The sequence below is a fragment of the Struthio camelus genome, chromosome 1, assembly GCF_040807025.1.
Source record: "Struthio camelus isolate bStrCam1 chromosome 1, bStrCam1.hap1, whole genome shotgun sequence".
Lineage (NCBI taxonomy): Eukaryota > Metazoa > Chordata > Aves > Struthioniformes > Struthionidae > Struthio > Struthio camelus.
In genome coordinates, this window is record NC_090942.1 from 88,478,422 (window position 1) to 88,495,162 (window position 16,741).

Here is a 16,741-nt window from a genome sequence, read left to right on the forward strand (position 1 = left end):
CTTAAGGGCTTCATTTTTACAGTCAGTTTGCTTTTAATGAAAGGTCCCTTGCTAGTGCTGAAAACTCTCTTCTGCTAAAAGGGAGCAGTAAACCCAACAAAGATTGGACAAAGACTCCTGATACTATCAGGTCAAGGGTAATTTCATCTATAGGTGAAGTGTAAGATTGGCCAAGACACTTGGAGAAACACATAGAGGTACGATACCTCTTCAAGAGCAAACAAGGAACATGAAATAAAATATCAATGACTGGCAATTTTATCATCTTCCTTTTTATAAGCTTTCTGGCTAGCAGCAAATAATTGCTGCATTGTAATTTCACTGTCAAGACACTAATGAGACTCTGTAACAAAGTACATTCCTTTAAGCCAATACAACTTTCATAGGGTTCAGTACAACATATTCTGACTGCCGATACAAAATGGGATTCCACCTCTACCGTACAGTCTTAAAGGTAACTGAAAGCCTTTGCCTCCCTGAGAGGCTAGAGTGTTGCCGTTAAAAATGAGCTGTGGAAACATAATAGCTTTTGATTAAACTTAATAATCCGAAGTTTGGAAAGAATTCGGTATTACTTAATCAAAAAATGATTTGGATTTTTCTTCTGCAACTCCAGTCATATTAGTGTAGTAAAACAGTTCCATGGCAATTTGAACACACAGGCAGAAGAATATAGAAAAGTTTAACTGGAATTATTTCTTCACTGTATGTTTCCTAATAGCTCTGTTGGGGTAATATATTGCATGACTGGTAGCTAACACAAAGGCCCCTCCTTCCTGTCATGTTTTCCCAGCTCAGCTTATGGCTTAACTCTAGGTTTATGCAGCATCCATGGATACAGACTCTTCCTGGGACTATAGAACAGCATACCTGGTGTGTATCATCTCATTTACTTGTCTCTGTTAAACATTTCAAATTCAAATTTTAAGATAAAAAGTACATCTCTCTCTTCTTTTTCAATACTCTTTAACATGAGCTATACCACATGTATTGCAAAGCAGCCTATGCCTCTCTGGTGAAAGATGTTAATTCATTTGAGTTCACAACAAACTATCATCCTCTGTGAGCAGTTGCACTTTGGGAATAAAGCCTAGCCGGTGCTGGTGAGTACCAATGGTCAAGCACCCATTGCAGTAACTTGTTGTGGGAAGGGCTGGATGGTGGTTGTTTCGCATGAGGGAATCTTGAAGGACTGCAGGTTTTCCCGGTTCCTCAGAAATGCTGTGGACTGGCTCAGGCCCTCCCCTGGGGCCCTGGTTGGGGTCCATCATCGTTTGGATTCCCTCTCCCAGCTGCTCCCTCAGTGCTGGCACCAAAGTACAGGCTGGGGCAGAGCTCAGCACCCCTCTAGGGGTGTACTGTATGGATGCCTATGACAGTACTCACGCAAAGACCCTGATTCACTTTGTAAAGGAAGGTGGGGGGCCTGCTCATTGGAGGCCAGGCCTGGTACTGGGCTAGTCAACATGGCAAGGAGAAGGTGCTGTTTGAATTTCCTGGGAACCAGGTGACCAGTGTGGCTGGTGTGTACTTCACAGGCATTAAGGGAGTAATTGGCACTTTCACAGTGTCCAAAGCAATGCTGAAGGTTCCTCTGATCACCCAGTGAGTATCTTAAATGTTCATTTGCACTGTCTTTAGATTGTATTTAATGAATACTCTGCTTTGGGTTTTCTGCTTTTGGCCTGCTGGAACAAGAAAAAAATCTCTGCTCCCTGCCCACCGAAAGAAATGACTATGGCTAGATATGGGTGTTCAAGGGAGTGAGAGTGCTTCTAGAGGTTACTGAGAAGCTACCAAGAAGCTTGGCTCATGTGCTCCGTGTTCAAAGTGACCCATGCTCCATGGTTCAAGTGATGCAACAGTTCAGTGTCCAGGAAGAAACTGTTGTCTGGGTTTGCTATGCAGCACTATGGCATTTATTTTCCACTCTGTCAATGCTACAGCTATGGAATGACTTCCTGAGGTATTTAAATCCTTCCTGATGCAAGACCTAGGATACAAAAGATGCTCTTAATCTTTCCTGCTGATACCTGTGGCGTGGTGTCATTTCTATGGCTTTTGTACCAGGTTCCCTTACCTTTGTTATAGGAGAAGCTTGGGGTACGTATTCTGTGGAGCCATGATACTTGAATATTGTCCACGCTGGGTCCATGATCCGTCATATATTCTACACTAAATTAAAAGTGTACTGTGCCTGTAACGCCTGGAACTGGATAGAACTAGACTCAGTAGGGTAGGTTGTCCTTTCCTGCCCAGTGTTGCTATGAGAGTTAAGAAGCGTCTTATTGTTGTCACGAGTCCCTGCTAGTGATGATAATTCTTCAGAGAGCTTCTCAGCTGATGGACATCTTATGTTACACGTAGATATTTATTTTAGGGGATAGAGAGGTATAAGAGAGGTGGGAATTTGAAGCTCCATAGCTGAGCTTATAGTGCTTGGTATTGCATAAGGAAGAATACATTCCAGCTTCATCTCTGTCTGAGAGCCCTTTTGCCTTGGCAGGCTGACAAGAATAATAAGCCATGTTTTAAAAAAAAAAAAAAACCTCAGCTCTGGCAATGCTCAGGAAGCAGGTCTGCTGTAAAAATAAGCTATTGCCTCCCCGGTGACTTTTCAGGGGTGCTGCACTGCCAATACATTTGGAAACTGCTGATAGAGACTTGAATCATAGAATACTCTAGGTTAGAAGGGACCTCTGGAGGTTGTCTAGTCCAACTCCCTGCTCAAAGGAGAGCCAATTAGATCAGGTTGCTCAGGGCTTTGTCCAGTAAAGTACTCAATATCATGAAGGACAGAGTTTCCACAACCTCTCTTGATACCTGTTCCACTGCTTGACCACCGTCAGGGAGAGAAAAATTATCTTCATCTCTCGTGATGGACAAGCAGGCAGGCAATGGAGGTGAAAGTTTAGGCTGAAGCCTGCAGTGAAGTGATAAGCAAGAGAGCAGATGACGTGTACAACTTTGCAAACAACTACCACAGTTTTAACAGCTTAGTACCTGCTTTCCACTTGCACCATGACTGAATGTCGCTGCCTTAAAGATGAGCTACTAGAACATGGTGTGTCAGTTCCCCTAGTCTTCTCAAGAGCAAAATGAACTGGATTAGTTTAGGCCGTCGGTGAGAAAGTTTTGAGGTACAAGTCTTATTTAGTACTGAAGCGGATTAGGAAGTGCTTGCTTGATGTTATGGTTGTTGTGCCCTAAGAACAGCAACAACTTCTTGCCACAGATAGAACCACTTGTTTTGGGTGGTAACAGCTTAGCCTGTTGCAGATGGATCTAACCTGAGTCACAAGCAAACAGCACTATTCTTGCCTATGTGTATGTGTGAGGATTTCCTCACAGTACACCTGGAATTTATTTTATATCATATGTACAGAAAGCTGGTGATTCCAGTGATTTTAGAATAGCTGTCACTTCAGTGACATCTGTTGGGTTAACTTTGAAGTCTTTTTTGAAAGAGTTAATATATTTGTCTTGACAACTTCTTGAAGCAAGGAGTGTTAGTAGAAATTAATGACTATATCACCCAGAACAGTGGAAAGGTAGGTACATGTTTCAGCTTTTATAAATCAGTCTGGATGACAAGGATTTCTTTTTGTTTTCCAGATATGGATTGGATGTGAAAAAAAATTTAGTTCTTTTGAAGGGAGTGACTGAATTCAAGGTAGAAGTTGGCAGTATCCCATCCCACCGACTCAGTTATAGTGCATTAGCATTTCCCATTTTCTAAATGACTCCCACCAGGCATTCCTTGCAGCTGCTCACTAGGGCAGGGGCTGCATTGTGATACTCACTTTTGAAAACTATTGCCAAGCATCAGCAATGAAAAAATTTATCCTCAATGCCATTTATTGGCTTGATGCAGGATAGGGAGGGCCAGTTGGCATTACTGGGGAACTGCAGGACCTTTTAACTCTCCTAAGCCAGGAGAAGATGCCGTTTCAGCTAATAGATTTTAAGAAAAACCTAAATGTGTACTGCTGCATAGCCTACGGTGATGAGGAGGTGGAGAAGATCCATGAGTTTGTTTCAAGGGGCAGCTGTATGCTGTTTGGAGGACAGGCACGATCCTGGGCTGCAGAATGCCATTGCTGAGTTCCCTAGCAACAAAATCTTGCACAAATTTGAAGTTAGCATCTTAGGAGATAACATCCCAGCAGCAAGTCAGCCAGTCTTATGTTCTGATGAAGTTTCCTCACAATACCACTTTTGCAAGGCACTCTCCAAATTTCAACAAAAACCCAAGAGAAAGAAGCTCTCAAGCCACGATATTTCTCCTCGCTCAAGGAATCAACTATGCTCCTGAAGATCCCCATGCAGAGCTCCCTACCTATCTGGTCTATTTGGAGGGAGATGGCTGAACTTGTGCTTTCCCAGGGGATTCCTGATGTTTGTGCTGACAGCTCAATCAAAGGCAGCTGTGAGGAAATAGTTTAAATCAATATAGCCATAGAGCTCTACAAAAAACTTCCTTGACATAAAAAAACAAGTATCCGCTTCCAACTAAATCTTCCAGAAATATCCGCATCCCCAACTGTAACTGTTCAGATTGATGGAAGAAATGAAGGTAGCAGATATTTTTCTGTATCTTTCTTCAACAGGACCCAAACTGCGGGCTGGAATCACATTGACCAGAATAATCTATTTGATCTGCTCTTTGTTCTGTCCCTCCTCCCCTTTCTTCTGGGTTCCCATGTCCACTATGTAACCAGAAGTGCCTCTGTACTATGATGAATGCTGGCATACTGGTCATTTGATGAGTGCAGTTTTGGTCAGCTGATGGATGAAATTTTGTTTATGTAATAAGGGAGTAGTCCAGGCACAAGGTCCACAAATGCTTCTAAAAGAGGCCATTTAACTTGTTAGTTGATGTGAAGCACCACTGCTGCTCTTTGTCAAACTTTACATGAAGATTTCATGGTGTGGGGGTTGCATTTTGTCTTGCTTGCGGATAGCTTCTCTTAAAAGAAAAAACTCAGTCCAAACTGTTACAGAGTGTTTATAGGGCATTTAAAATGATAAGTTACTTTTGGAGATTGTTTTGTATTCTTTTCTGGAACAAGCATCACTTGTGTGGTTTTGGGATTTTTTTGTTTTGTTTCTAATTTTTTAGGAGGAAGGTAACCTCAACAGCAAATTTATCCAGCTGAACTAAGTGAGGTGAGGGTGGGACAGGCTTTTGTTAGTTTAGTTTGAGATTTCGTGGCATTCTCTTTATTCTGCCATAAATCAGTATAAATTCAAACATTTCCAAAAAAAAAAGTTCAGTATTAGCTGATGATCAAATGTGGAAAGATTCATCTCCAAGATTCTGCCCTTGAATTCTTTCATGCTACTTTCATCTGAGTCGTTTTGGTGTCTGTACCTATGTGAGGAATAATGGTCCATACAGTTGCACACTGCTGCCTTTCCTTGCTAAAACAAGAATATCTTGTTGCCTGTGGTAGCTACAGAAATGTTTAGTTCGTAGTGGAACTACCCGAGTCTGTCAGAGCTGCCATGCCTTTAGATGGCAATCGTTTCTCCTCCAGGCTGTCACTCCAATGACCTCAGTCATGCTGAGGAGCTGCAGTGCCCACCTGCAGTAACGAATAAGTCTGAAGTTGAGACAACCACCATGGTAATCTCTCGTTTGTGGGGTGGCCTTATATACATCATAATGCCAAAGCAGAACACGCTAGGCCAAATATCAGTCACAATTAAAGAGGTGTGCAGGCTCCATTCTTCAGGCTTAGTAAGTGGTACCAATACCCTAACTATGGGTGGGTGAGCAAAAGAGTATTTCTATCTTGCTGGCTTGCCCACATTTTCCTGCATTTTTTGTGGTTGTGTATGAAGGAGACCACAGAAAAAGTAATGCCCCAGGAAAGCCTTTCCATAAACTCAGCGTGGAAAGTATTTTGATAGGACTTAGGACTTTCACTTAGAAATTAATCTCTTTCCATGTACCCAGCATGAGTGTGTCTGAGCAGTCTTTGACATGGGTTGATGCTAAAAAAAAAGTACATCATCAACCCTTTACAGCAACAGCAGACATGGGGTCATCAGAAATCATTGGCCCCCTAGCCAGAATCTCAGGATCTGCTCACTGATTCAGTAAAATCCAGTTACATCCAGATAAACTTCCTATTGTTTCTGAGGCTGTGCAGAGGGTTTTGGCTGTGGTGATTCTTCTCTCTCTTTACACTTAAAACTTCTTTTTAAATTGGCTTTTTCCTTTGAATGCTGAATTAGAGAAAACTGACATTTCTGTCTGGCAGTCAACCATCCATCAGTTCCCTGCCCCCTGGGCTGAGTTGGCCGCAGAGAACATCCTCCTAACAGTACCAGCTGGTGATGTGCACCAAATGGACAACCCAGACAGTCTGCTTGCCATCTGGGACAAGATGATGACTGCAATAGCCAGACTGGCAGCCATCCCAGCAACTTTTCCAAGGCCGGAGAGGATGGTGGCAGATGTCCAGCTATCTAATGGAAAGTACAGTAACTTCAAAATTTTGCCTCAGATCCACAATGCAGTAACATTATCATGAGCTCATGCAAATCCTTAAATCAGCAGATAAATCTCACTGAATTCAAAGAAACTGGCCATGAGAGTAAGAATCTTTTGTGAGTATTAAGAGCTTTCTACAGAAGAGTAACACAATCTGCTGTTAAATCTGAGGCTATCCCTGGCTGGCCACAAAATGGTATATATGCTATGTCATGTTAATCTTACTACTGTGGGAGTAAGTACGTGTTAATGGCAACAGAAAGAAGGGAGACAGAGCTAGCTGTTTTGGATAGGACTAGTGAGATCTTGAGCCTTAAATTAAGGCACATAACATAGACACAAGTAGACTAATGTGGCACAGGATCACTTACATCAGTAGGGAAAAAAATAGATATGTTGTAGGCAACATTTTGCTATCTGTCATTTAGGAAACATGCCACTTAAAGACAATTCACTAAGCCAGTAGATCCTAACAGGTTGGAACAGGCTGATATGTTATGGTAAGTAGGCTCCTCAAGCCACATTTGCCAAATCTTACCAGTATTTGCAGTTAATTTTGGTCATAGTTCAAATATTGTGTGGTCCAGATCCAGTGGTGGTAACTAGAGTCAGACACAGCCCAGTGATTGTTGGGCAGGTTCATAGTGATGAGGCAGGTCTGAGGTCAAGCCAAGAAGTCAGTCTATGGATCAGGGCCTGGACCAACAGGGATCATGGACAGGCACAGCTGTGACAGAGCTGGAGACAGGCACACCTGTAACATAGCTCAGGCAGGAGCTGAAGGCCCAGGCCTGAAGTTAAATGGAGCCTCTTGGCCCATGGGCAGAGGATGTGGGTGGAGGCCAAGGTAAGCCTGATTAGAGCCTTTTAGTGCACTCAGGGCCCTGACATTTGCAAGAAGCATTTTAATCGTCTGCCTTCAAAATCAAAAACTGCTTCTTCATCAAGAGCACTTTGGAAAGAAAGCTAAGTTTCTACTTTGTGTCTGCTATTTCTCACCTATTTTTTGCTATGTATTTCCTTCAGACCCCAAACTTTCATTGTGGAGTTTCTAGGGGGAGCTGGGGAGGATGCTGGGGTCATTTTCATCTACACAAACCGTACAGTCATTTGGCTACAGGAGGATACAAACAGTCCTATCTTTGTCTGAAAAAACAAACATATTTAACATACTCCTTAAAATCTCTCAGGAGTGTCTATCTGCCCTGTCAGATCCAAAAAGACGACTCTCATGTTAACAGGTTAGTTTTTTACAGCCAGAATTAGATTTCCAGACCTCCTCTGCACCCCTGCAGTTGGGAGTATGGTCATCTACAACCTCTGTACTTCTCTCAAGAGTCATTTGACCCTTTTTTGATCCTATGCTTTGGGCAGTACTGGGGAGTGGGGATGGAGCAGAATAACACGCAAGGTACATATGTAATCTTTTGCTTGTGGTTGAAACTTTGATGCTTCAGTACAGGGAGCTGAAGCACACCATGAACAGCATCTGCACATGACATGCAGCTCAAAGAATGAATTAACATAAAGAGAATTAATTGTATTTTTCTCATTGTGATTTTGCATCCCAGAACCTTTCCCAGAGATTGGCAAAACTGTTTGTGTTTTACCTTCCCTGCAGGTTGGATGCATGCTGGCTATCCAGTCATACATCATTTGGAGTCTGTGACAGAGATGGTAGATGCGCAGTCCATTGGAGTCAATGGCCTTTGGGGTGCCATTCATGAGCTGGGCTACAACCAGCAATGATCTGAATGGGAGTTTCCCCCTCACACCACTGAGGTCATCTGCAATTTCTGGTCTGTTTATGTGAATGAGACTGTGTTGGGGATCCCAAGAGATAAGGCCCACAATGCACTTGCATTACAACTTAGAAAGAAGAGAATTCAAGATTATGTTAAAAGAGGAGCACAGTTGAAGTACTGGGAAGTATTTCCTGCACTGGAGACCTACCTGCAGATAATCAGCAGGAAAATTAAACTTTTGACTAGAATGCAAACAGATTTACAAGTTGATCATTTTAATGCAGAGCTGCTTCTTTCTTTTTCCTCACTTTCTGCAACAAGTTGACCCTCCACCTCATTTTCTCTCTCTCTCTGCTGAATATTAGTCTCCAGGCAATAACATATTGGTCTATGAGCTTATGGAATTCCACAAACCAATATGCGTCATTCCTGATCTATGTATAACAGACATGAGCAGGAGAGCCAGGGCTGCAGGCAAAAGTTTTTGAGGCAGTCTTCAGAAAAACTACTTTTTTTGAGTCCATTGTGATCTCAGCACAGTGTAAATGTCTTTCCTCCGTAGCATGTACTGTATGGAATGGTAAACCACATTTGGACAATCCCAAGGATGACTTCTGACCATTGATAATTGTTGTTGTTTCTTTTTTTATTTAAACCTGTCTTTCAGTTTTGCTACTGCAATACTTCATTCAGTAGTACCTATGATTAACTGAGGGTACAAAGCACAAAACTGAGGTGCGGAATCACCAAGCAGGGAGCCTGTACTTCGGTGCTAAGAGAAGAGAGTCCTATGTTTATAAGCATGCAGAGATGGATAGATATTTGTATCAAACTTATCTGTGACAACTGTAAAAAAAAAAAAAAAAAAAAGTAACTATCAAGCTTGTAAGTGCAGCAAGGTCCTTCAGTTTGAAAAGCCCCAATATAAGTATTTGGTTTTTTTTTAAATAGGAATATTAGAAATATAGGTTTGTTGAATAGTTTTACAGTGTTAAAAGGCTACTTTGATCTTTAAGTAGGTACTTAGACTTTGTCAGGTAGCTATGTTTATAAAAAAGGTAGAAAAATATCCTGGGAGAAGAACAGTAAGCGTGAAAGATTTTGCAAAGAATGTAGATATAGTGAGTCTAAACCTCTACACATATATTTTGAATTGTTTCTCTTTTCTTCTGATCCATAGCTGCAAGAGTTCTTTGGATGGGAAGCCTTTCAAGTGTTTTCTGAATCCCAAAATATGTCTGCACTCCCAGATGGTGACTCAAAAGTGAATCTGTGGGCAGAAACTTTTCCTCAGCTGGTGAAGATGAATTTGATTCCATTCTTTAAGGACTGGGGATGGTCAATAAAGGATAGCCAGCTGCCTTTGCCTGCAGCAACCTAACTTTTCCCAGTTGGTCAGATGATCTGATGAAGCAATATAAAAGGTCTGTGCTACTGCTTTTTCCAAATTAGAGTTGACCCTGCCTCACATCAGCCTCTCAGAGCCCATTGGCTGGCCTCAAGGGCCATCACAGCAACTTCTGCTCCTTTTCCATTGGAGGTTTTTTGTGTCTCAGCCTTATGACTTTAACATGACACTCTATTTCTTGTATTTCTCCCAGCATCCAAGACTCTGAAATCCTGTGATGGACAGAGACCTCTGTTCTTATTGATGAATGTTTTCCCCACAACCCTCTTAGCTGTGGAGCAAGGGTGAGAGACTATCAGCCCAAGAAGTCCATATGCAGCAGCAGTCCATGGAATCTCAGAGCTCTTTGTGTTTAGCACTATCAGAGAAGTTAAGCCAGCCTCATGATTTCTGTAACGTGTTCAGTACACCTTTGTCCCACTGAGGTCTGAATTGGAGCTATTGCAACCTCAATACAGTTCTGTTATAAAATCATGACGTATAGCTTTTACACACCCTTCTGAGAATTTTCAAATTGTGGTTCCTTGAGCTCCAGTTTTCAAAGCACTTCCCATCAGCAGAAAACAAAGGGGTAGCCACCTCTGTCCTTTGCTCTGGCTTTGTGGTAGCCACCTCTGTCCTTTGCTCTGGCTTTGTGGCATATCACAGAGCCCATCATCCACACACAGAGCAGGTTAAAACATTGATCTCTGCATAGGTGTGGTCTATCTCCTGGGTCAGTGGAATTCATTACTGTAGAACATGAAATGGGGCCCCAGTGCAGAACACAGCTTCTCTTATTCCCTTTAAATTCTCTTTACACATTAGAAATACACTGCAGTATTCCTATGAATGTCGGGAGGGGGATTTTCAGTAACTCCAAGTAAGTATTTTATTGAGTAGGATCTTCCCCTTCCTCTGGCTTACTACTCATCTGCCCGGAGATTATATATGTGTTTTAATAATATGGTGATTGTTGCATGCAAATATCAATGAGGAGAACATCTGGCTTCACAAGCAAGAACCTATTTTGGCAAATGTTGTTAAATTAAATCTTTAGATCTGCTCTACCTCCTTTATAACTTTGTTTCTTTCTCTAGGAAATAAACCTTCGCCAATCTCTTTCAGAGAGCTTTTTCCACATGTAAGACTCCCGGTTATCTCAGAGTTATGGGACACAGAAATCTTTTTTTTAACCTTGGAAAAGGTGGGGAGGGCAGACAGAGAATTTCGTCTGAATGCAGCATGGTGATAAACATCCCAACGGCAATATTAGCTCTTCTTAAAATAATGCAACACAAATGCAATACTTTACGGCAATGGGAAACACAGCCTCTCCAAGTTCCTGTAGCTTTAGTCCTGGGCATAAAATCCCTTCTGACACAAAGACTACTTTCCAGAAACCTCCCACATACCTGGAGTCTGTCTAGGAGTTCCAAAATGGAACCGCACCAGTAGGTTAGCACTTCCGCTCTGTACCAACTTGGCACATGGGCATTAATAATGTAGTAACGTAATACCTGTTCTGGTATCCCACCATAACGGCCAAAGGCCTGGTTCATCTGTGCTCTGCACCATCACAGTGCTGTTCCCTCTGCATGGTGCCAGCAGAGTTCTGCCACCACTCATCCCCTATGCCTGGCAGAGATCTGGGGTATTTTTCTGCCTGTATGGCTGCACCCTGAGAATAATAAATGACAATGGCAATTCTGTGTTTCTCTTCCTATATATCAATTGCAGGAGAGCTAGAACTGCACAGGGGCACAGGCTGCCTTGTAGATGCAGTATATACTATATCCCTCTCCCTGCTTCCTGCCACAACTGTCTGAACCTCTGGCTTCACAGGCAGCGGTTGGCGCTCAGATAGAATAGGATTGCCGCTGCAGTACAGGGCACCGTTTTGGGTACCACCATGTTTTTGGCATAGGCAGAACCATCCTCCTGGGGCTACATGTCTGTTTTTATATAATATTTGAATGTTTGTACAGGAAAGGGAAACTTCTGGAGATTTTTATCTTTGCACCTTGGCTAGAAGCATAGATGCTTGTTCTCACATGGACAGAAGTCATCAATAACTCCATTGTTTGGAGCTACCCAGAGAAGAGGAGATAGTCTCCCATTAACAGTGTGATATCATTTATTACTTGGAAAGTTTTCATCCACTATTTCATTTGCTTTAATACCTCTTTTGTGAATTCAGTAGTTGTGGAGGGAAGGCCAGAAACCGGAGAATCCTTGGAGCAAAACCCAGAGTGTCCAAAACAGGAAGCCATAGACATATGCTTTTCAGAACAGTAAAACAGTCTCATAATTTTGGGAATCTGACTCATAATTTTTTGACTCGGGTGCAGCCACAGTATATGGCCTCCCCATCGGCCACTCTTCAGGCAGGGAGAGGGCACAAAGTTAATTTGTTCCATAGCACACTCACCTCAACCCGCGCCATACTTAAGATTTGCTTCCTTTCCCTTGCTGATGGAAACACCCAGGGTGAACACAGTTAGGCAGTAAAATGGGTCTTGAACAGCCAGCACAGAAAGAAGGGAAGATGAACTGTCCAAGGATTGTCCTGAGGAAACTGACCCATGCCAATTTGCAAGTAACTAGCTAGAATACACTGGGTTAGAAGAAGCTAACAAAACATGTTTTCTTCCCTTTTCTTTCTCCTTTCTTTTTCCTCTTCCATGTCTTCTCTTAGATGGATATCAAAGCTGCAAAGAGCACAAAACTTTGCTCCACTATCTTAGAAGGGAGGATTGTGTTTCTAAGATATCTGGTAGAAAAAGTCACTCACCATGAATGATGGAGATCATCTCTTCTTGCTATCTCTTTGTTGGTGGCCAGCTCACTCCCTCGTGTTGCCATTCAAAATGGCTGTTCTTAAAAATAGAGACAGAGTCAACTATAAGGTAGGACATAGGGACAAAGGAACATTACAGACTGCGTTTCAAATCAGAGAATGGAGAAATAACTGCGGGGGTGAGTCTGACCACACTGAGATACTACTGGTTTTGTGCAGGCGAGGATTTCTATGTGAACAGTTAGACCAACAATAGCCAGCTTGTTAATGTAACTCAAAATGTTAAATACATTGGGAGGATCTCATAACCCATCTTTTATTCCAGTCTTGGCAGAGGCTTAGTCACAAGATAGCAAATCCTTAGACATAGGAGAACTGGGAGGAAATGATCCTATATCATCCCCAGAGGGTATGGAAAAGATGCAGCTTCACTTTGATATCCCATGGAAATTACTAGTGTTTGCTCTGTATTTCTTCTCCATACAAATGATGAGGCAGGACCTGCTGTCCAATGGGCTGGCAATGTCTTCAAGCCAGCTGTTCCTGTGTGTTGTTTGATATAATGTCCCAGCAGTGAGAACAAGAAGAACTGCAGTGGGATGGACTCCCACCCAATCTATACAGGTGCTAAGAGAATAATGGCAGTGCACAGCAGCTCTGGTGGGATCCTGCACCTCCTGAGATCCTGCACCTTGCTCCTGAGATGAAACTCCCCTTGAGGGGGAACCCTCTTTCTGTTTGTTCAACCCTGGGCTGCCTCTGCTCATTGTCCCTGTCCACGCTCACCCCACAGAGATCCTTGTCTTTGCCAGCCTTGCCTCTGCTGAGGAATTAATTTTTTATCTTTTATCAGAATTTGCTTTTCTGATTGGCTACAAGTACCTGCCACAGCCAGCAAAGAAGTAAACTGCTGCATTGGTCTGAGTGTGGACAAGGCTAGATAGTCTAGAGCCACTGGTACACCACATTGCAGTGCATATGTCTCCTATGATGGAAGTTGTCACATCACTTCGTAGATGAGCAGGGCTGAAGATGATGTCAGGCATGTGTGCAGCTGATGCCCATGTGAAAGATACTGATGCATGTGTGAAAGAGATCACTCTCCTTACTCAAAATGAAGTCTTTCTGCTGTAACAGAGAAGACTTGTGGGAGACACTATCAGCTCCTCTCAGGGTGAGAAAAGGAAACCTTTCAGAGTGATTCAGAGGCTGAGTTGCTTCCCTTCCTTCACCAGCTACAGCGTTGCAATTTCATGCTCATAGTAATCCCCTTTTGATGCAAGGACATTTCCTCCACACAGAGGCTGGTACCTGAACGTACTTAATCATACAGACAGGGAGAAGTGAGTTGTTATGCATGTGGAAGGAACAATATACCAGAATGGAAACAGGAACTGAGAGTACTGCCTGCTTTTCCTTGAGAATCTGTCACATTTCTGACACTCTGGGAATTAATCTTTGAAGGATTTGTTGGAGCTCCTGGGTGTGGGGCTAGAGCAAGAGAGACCCTGATCCTCTCTGGAGGGAATCTGGTGGGAGAGGGTTCGGGGATGGCCTGGATCCTTGTTTTTACTATGCCAAAAGAAGAGACGCTGAGGTGGCCATATTCCCCGTATTGAAAACAAAAGCCAAATAGTATTCTTAAAGCAAAATTCAAACATTTAAGATGTGGCAGTGCAGGAGGGCCAACCTACATTGCAGAGGCTGCTTATGAGCTTACCCCAAACCGTTCTGGAGAAGGTGTGCTTGAACACAGATTTGCTAGAGAAGCAATGCAGGGCAAATGAGGTTGCCTACATAGCAGCCAATACTGTTAAATTTAGCAGCTTTTGTGTGAATGCTGCTGATTCAACAGCTTTGTCTGAACAGGAAATGACAGAGACATGACGACTCTGTGCCAACTACTGATCTGCCTGCTCCTCCTCTGCTGAACTACTTTATAATTAAAAATACTGTCCCTTCACACTGTTAGGGGTCAGCAGTGGGCTGTTTCCCCAGGGAATGCAGTGGTACTGTTCACTCTACTCATCCAGAGTAAGTTCAGCGCTGCTCTGTGGCATTCTCCCTTTCAAATAGCTGCCTTTCTGCTTTTTGCAGTCCAAGGAACCTCCATGGGTCTGCCTTGCAGACTGCCCACTGTTCTAGCTCTGAGCTCCTCACACAGCTCTGACAGTTCCCCCGCTCCTGGTCTGTAGCCCCTTTTCCTTTTCCAGTCAAGAAATATTGCCCCCCCACACATATTCCAAAGGCTCCTATGCCTTGCTCAGATGTGATCTTTTCTCTAGCAAATATTTAATTTTAGGTTGGATCCTTACAGCAGGAGAATTGAACTCAATTGTATCTCAGGTGTTTAGTTTGACCCTCATAGTTCTCCACAGCTGGAAACAGCTTTATCCAGTGGTTTTAGTTTTGAGCCACTGAGCAACTAGCACAGCAAAAGTCTGAAGTAACTTATTTTCTGAGGTGATTTAAAAGGAGCCTCAAATTTTAACTGGTTGCCTGCAGAGGCTTTCTCCTATATTTGCTTGGGGTGGGGAGAGGAAGAGATTTTTTTTTTTTTCTCTTTTGCAAAATGGTGGACAGATTTAGCTACTTTGGTAACATGTATTGATGGTTCAGTGTAAAAGGAATTAAGAAGGCTCAGACTGTAGATATTCCTTCTTCATGAGCTCATTAACCTCATACATTCCCTTGTATCCTACCATGTCAGCACAGTGACGATCAGCAAAAGGAGTTTTGGTCATGAGTTACATGACCAGAAGAAAGGAACTTCAGGCTGGACATGAGAAACAAATTCTTCATCCTGAGAGTGGAGCAGCACTTGAACAGGTGGGGCTTCCACAGCACAGAGGGGCTGTGGAATATCTGTCACTTGAGACTGTCCAGCTCAACAGGAAAAGGACCTAAGCAACCTCATCTGCCTTTGCAGTTAGCAGGAGGTTGGGATAGACGTCTTCAGATGTGCCATCCCACCTGAAGTACTCTATGATTCATCAGAGGTACCAAATAGTAGCACAGCTTCAAAATGTGCTCTCACAGTGCAGAAGCTGTAGCTAAGAAAGAATCATATCCAGCAACTACCTTCTAAGGTGACTGCATTGCTTCCTCACCCTCAGGATTCCTCTGCCAAAGTCCACTTAGGCCTTCATGGCTCCTTTGAGGTCTATGACAGACCATCAGTTAGCTGCATGATCAAGAGATCCCTTTCTAGCAGAAATAGATTGCTTAATTCACACACTCCTTCCGCTGCAGTCTGATGCTGTGCTGTTTCTGGTACTGGTTCTTTGCCTGGTACTTGCTGGGTACCACACAACTGCCTTTAGAATCTGAGCTCAGGATCAAGTTTGCAAAACCAAGAGCTTCAGACTCTTCCTCCTTACGTGCTAGGGCAGATCTTAGCTAAGAATTAATTCTTTTCTCTATTCCTATCCAGTCCTTTCACACCTGAGTTGCCCTGTTTGGAGAGCAGCTGTCTCATTTTAAACCAGTCAGTGTGGGCCAATCCAGGCAGTGTGTAGGATTAGAGTGCAGAGGTAGGGCAGAGTTCAAACCAGAGGCAACTCTGCTGTGTAGAGGACCCTTACAATGTAAAACTTCAGGGTCTCACCTCATGCAGTTAATTACTCTTACCACAACAAGCTTCCCACTACTACGTCATTCTCCACCAGCAGGTACCAATTACTTTCAAGTGAATGTAAGCCTTCACAGTGTCTAAAGTGACATTGCAAGACAAGCAGGCGACTTGCCGTGAGCAAGGGATCCTGCTGCAGTACTGGGTATCCTAAAAAGCTAAGGCCTCTGCAGGAAACCAGGAGATTCTCCAAAAGCATGTGACAGAATCATAGAATAATTGGGGTTGGAAGAGATCTCTGGTGATCATCTGGTCCAAACCCTCTGCTCAAGCCGGGTCACCTAGAGCAAGTTGTTCAGGACAGCATCCAGATGGGTTTTTGACTTTCTCTAAGGATGTAGACTCTACACTCTCTCAGGACAACCTGTTTCAGTGTTCAGTCACATTCACAGTGAAAAAGTGTTTTCTTATGTTCAGTGGAATTGCCTGCATTTCAGTTTGTGCCCGTTGCCTCTTGTCCTGTCACTGGATATCACTGAGAAGAGCCCATCGCCATCTTCTTTACATCCTCCCATCACAAATTTAAACACATTGATCAGATTCCCCTTTCAGCCTTCTCTTCTCCAGGCAAGAGTCCCTTCTCTTTTAGCCTCTCCTCATGTCAAGGGAGATGATATATTATTAAGCAGCTAAGAGAGAGCAAGGAGTTGTGTGAGCACAAAACCAGAATGTGAAA

General features: G+C 43.1%; 1 protein-coding gene and 1 pseudogene across 2 annotated transcripts in view; one reads left to right on the forward strand and one right to left on the reverse strand.

Annotated features, from left to right (window-relative positions):
* The window catches only part of LOC104148925 (C-type lectin domain family 4 member D), a 53,216-nt gene that overhangs the window by 1,989 nt on the left and 34,486 nt on the right, over positions 1-16,741 (reverse strand). Inside the window, exon 9 of one of the 2 annotated variants that reach the window (XM_068955328.1) lies at positions 12,429-12,513. In XM_068955328.1, coding sequence (XP_068811429.1) covers positions 12,457-12,513 — 57 coding nt within the window. In that variant the 3' untranslated portion in view covers positions 12,429-12,456. Of the gene's footprint in view, positions 1-12,428; positions 12,514-16,741 lie in introns of those variants that run through there. The other variant, XM_068955356.1, reaches the window with a different exon arrangement.
* On the forward strand, positions 422-10,696 carry LOC104148938 (TRPM8 channel-associated factor 2-like; annotated as a pseudogene).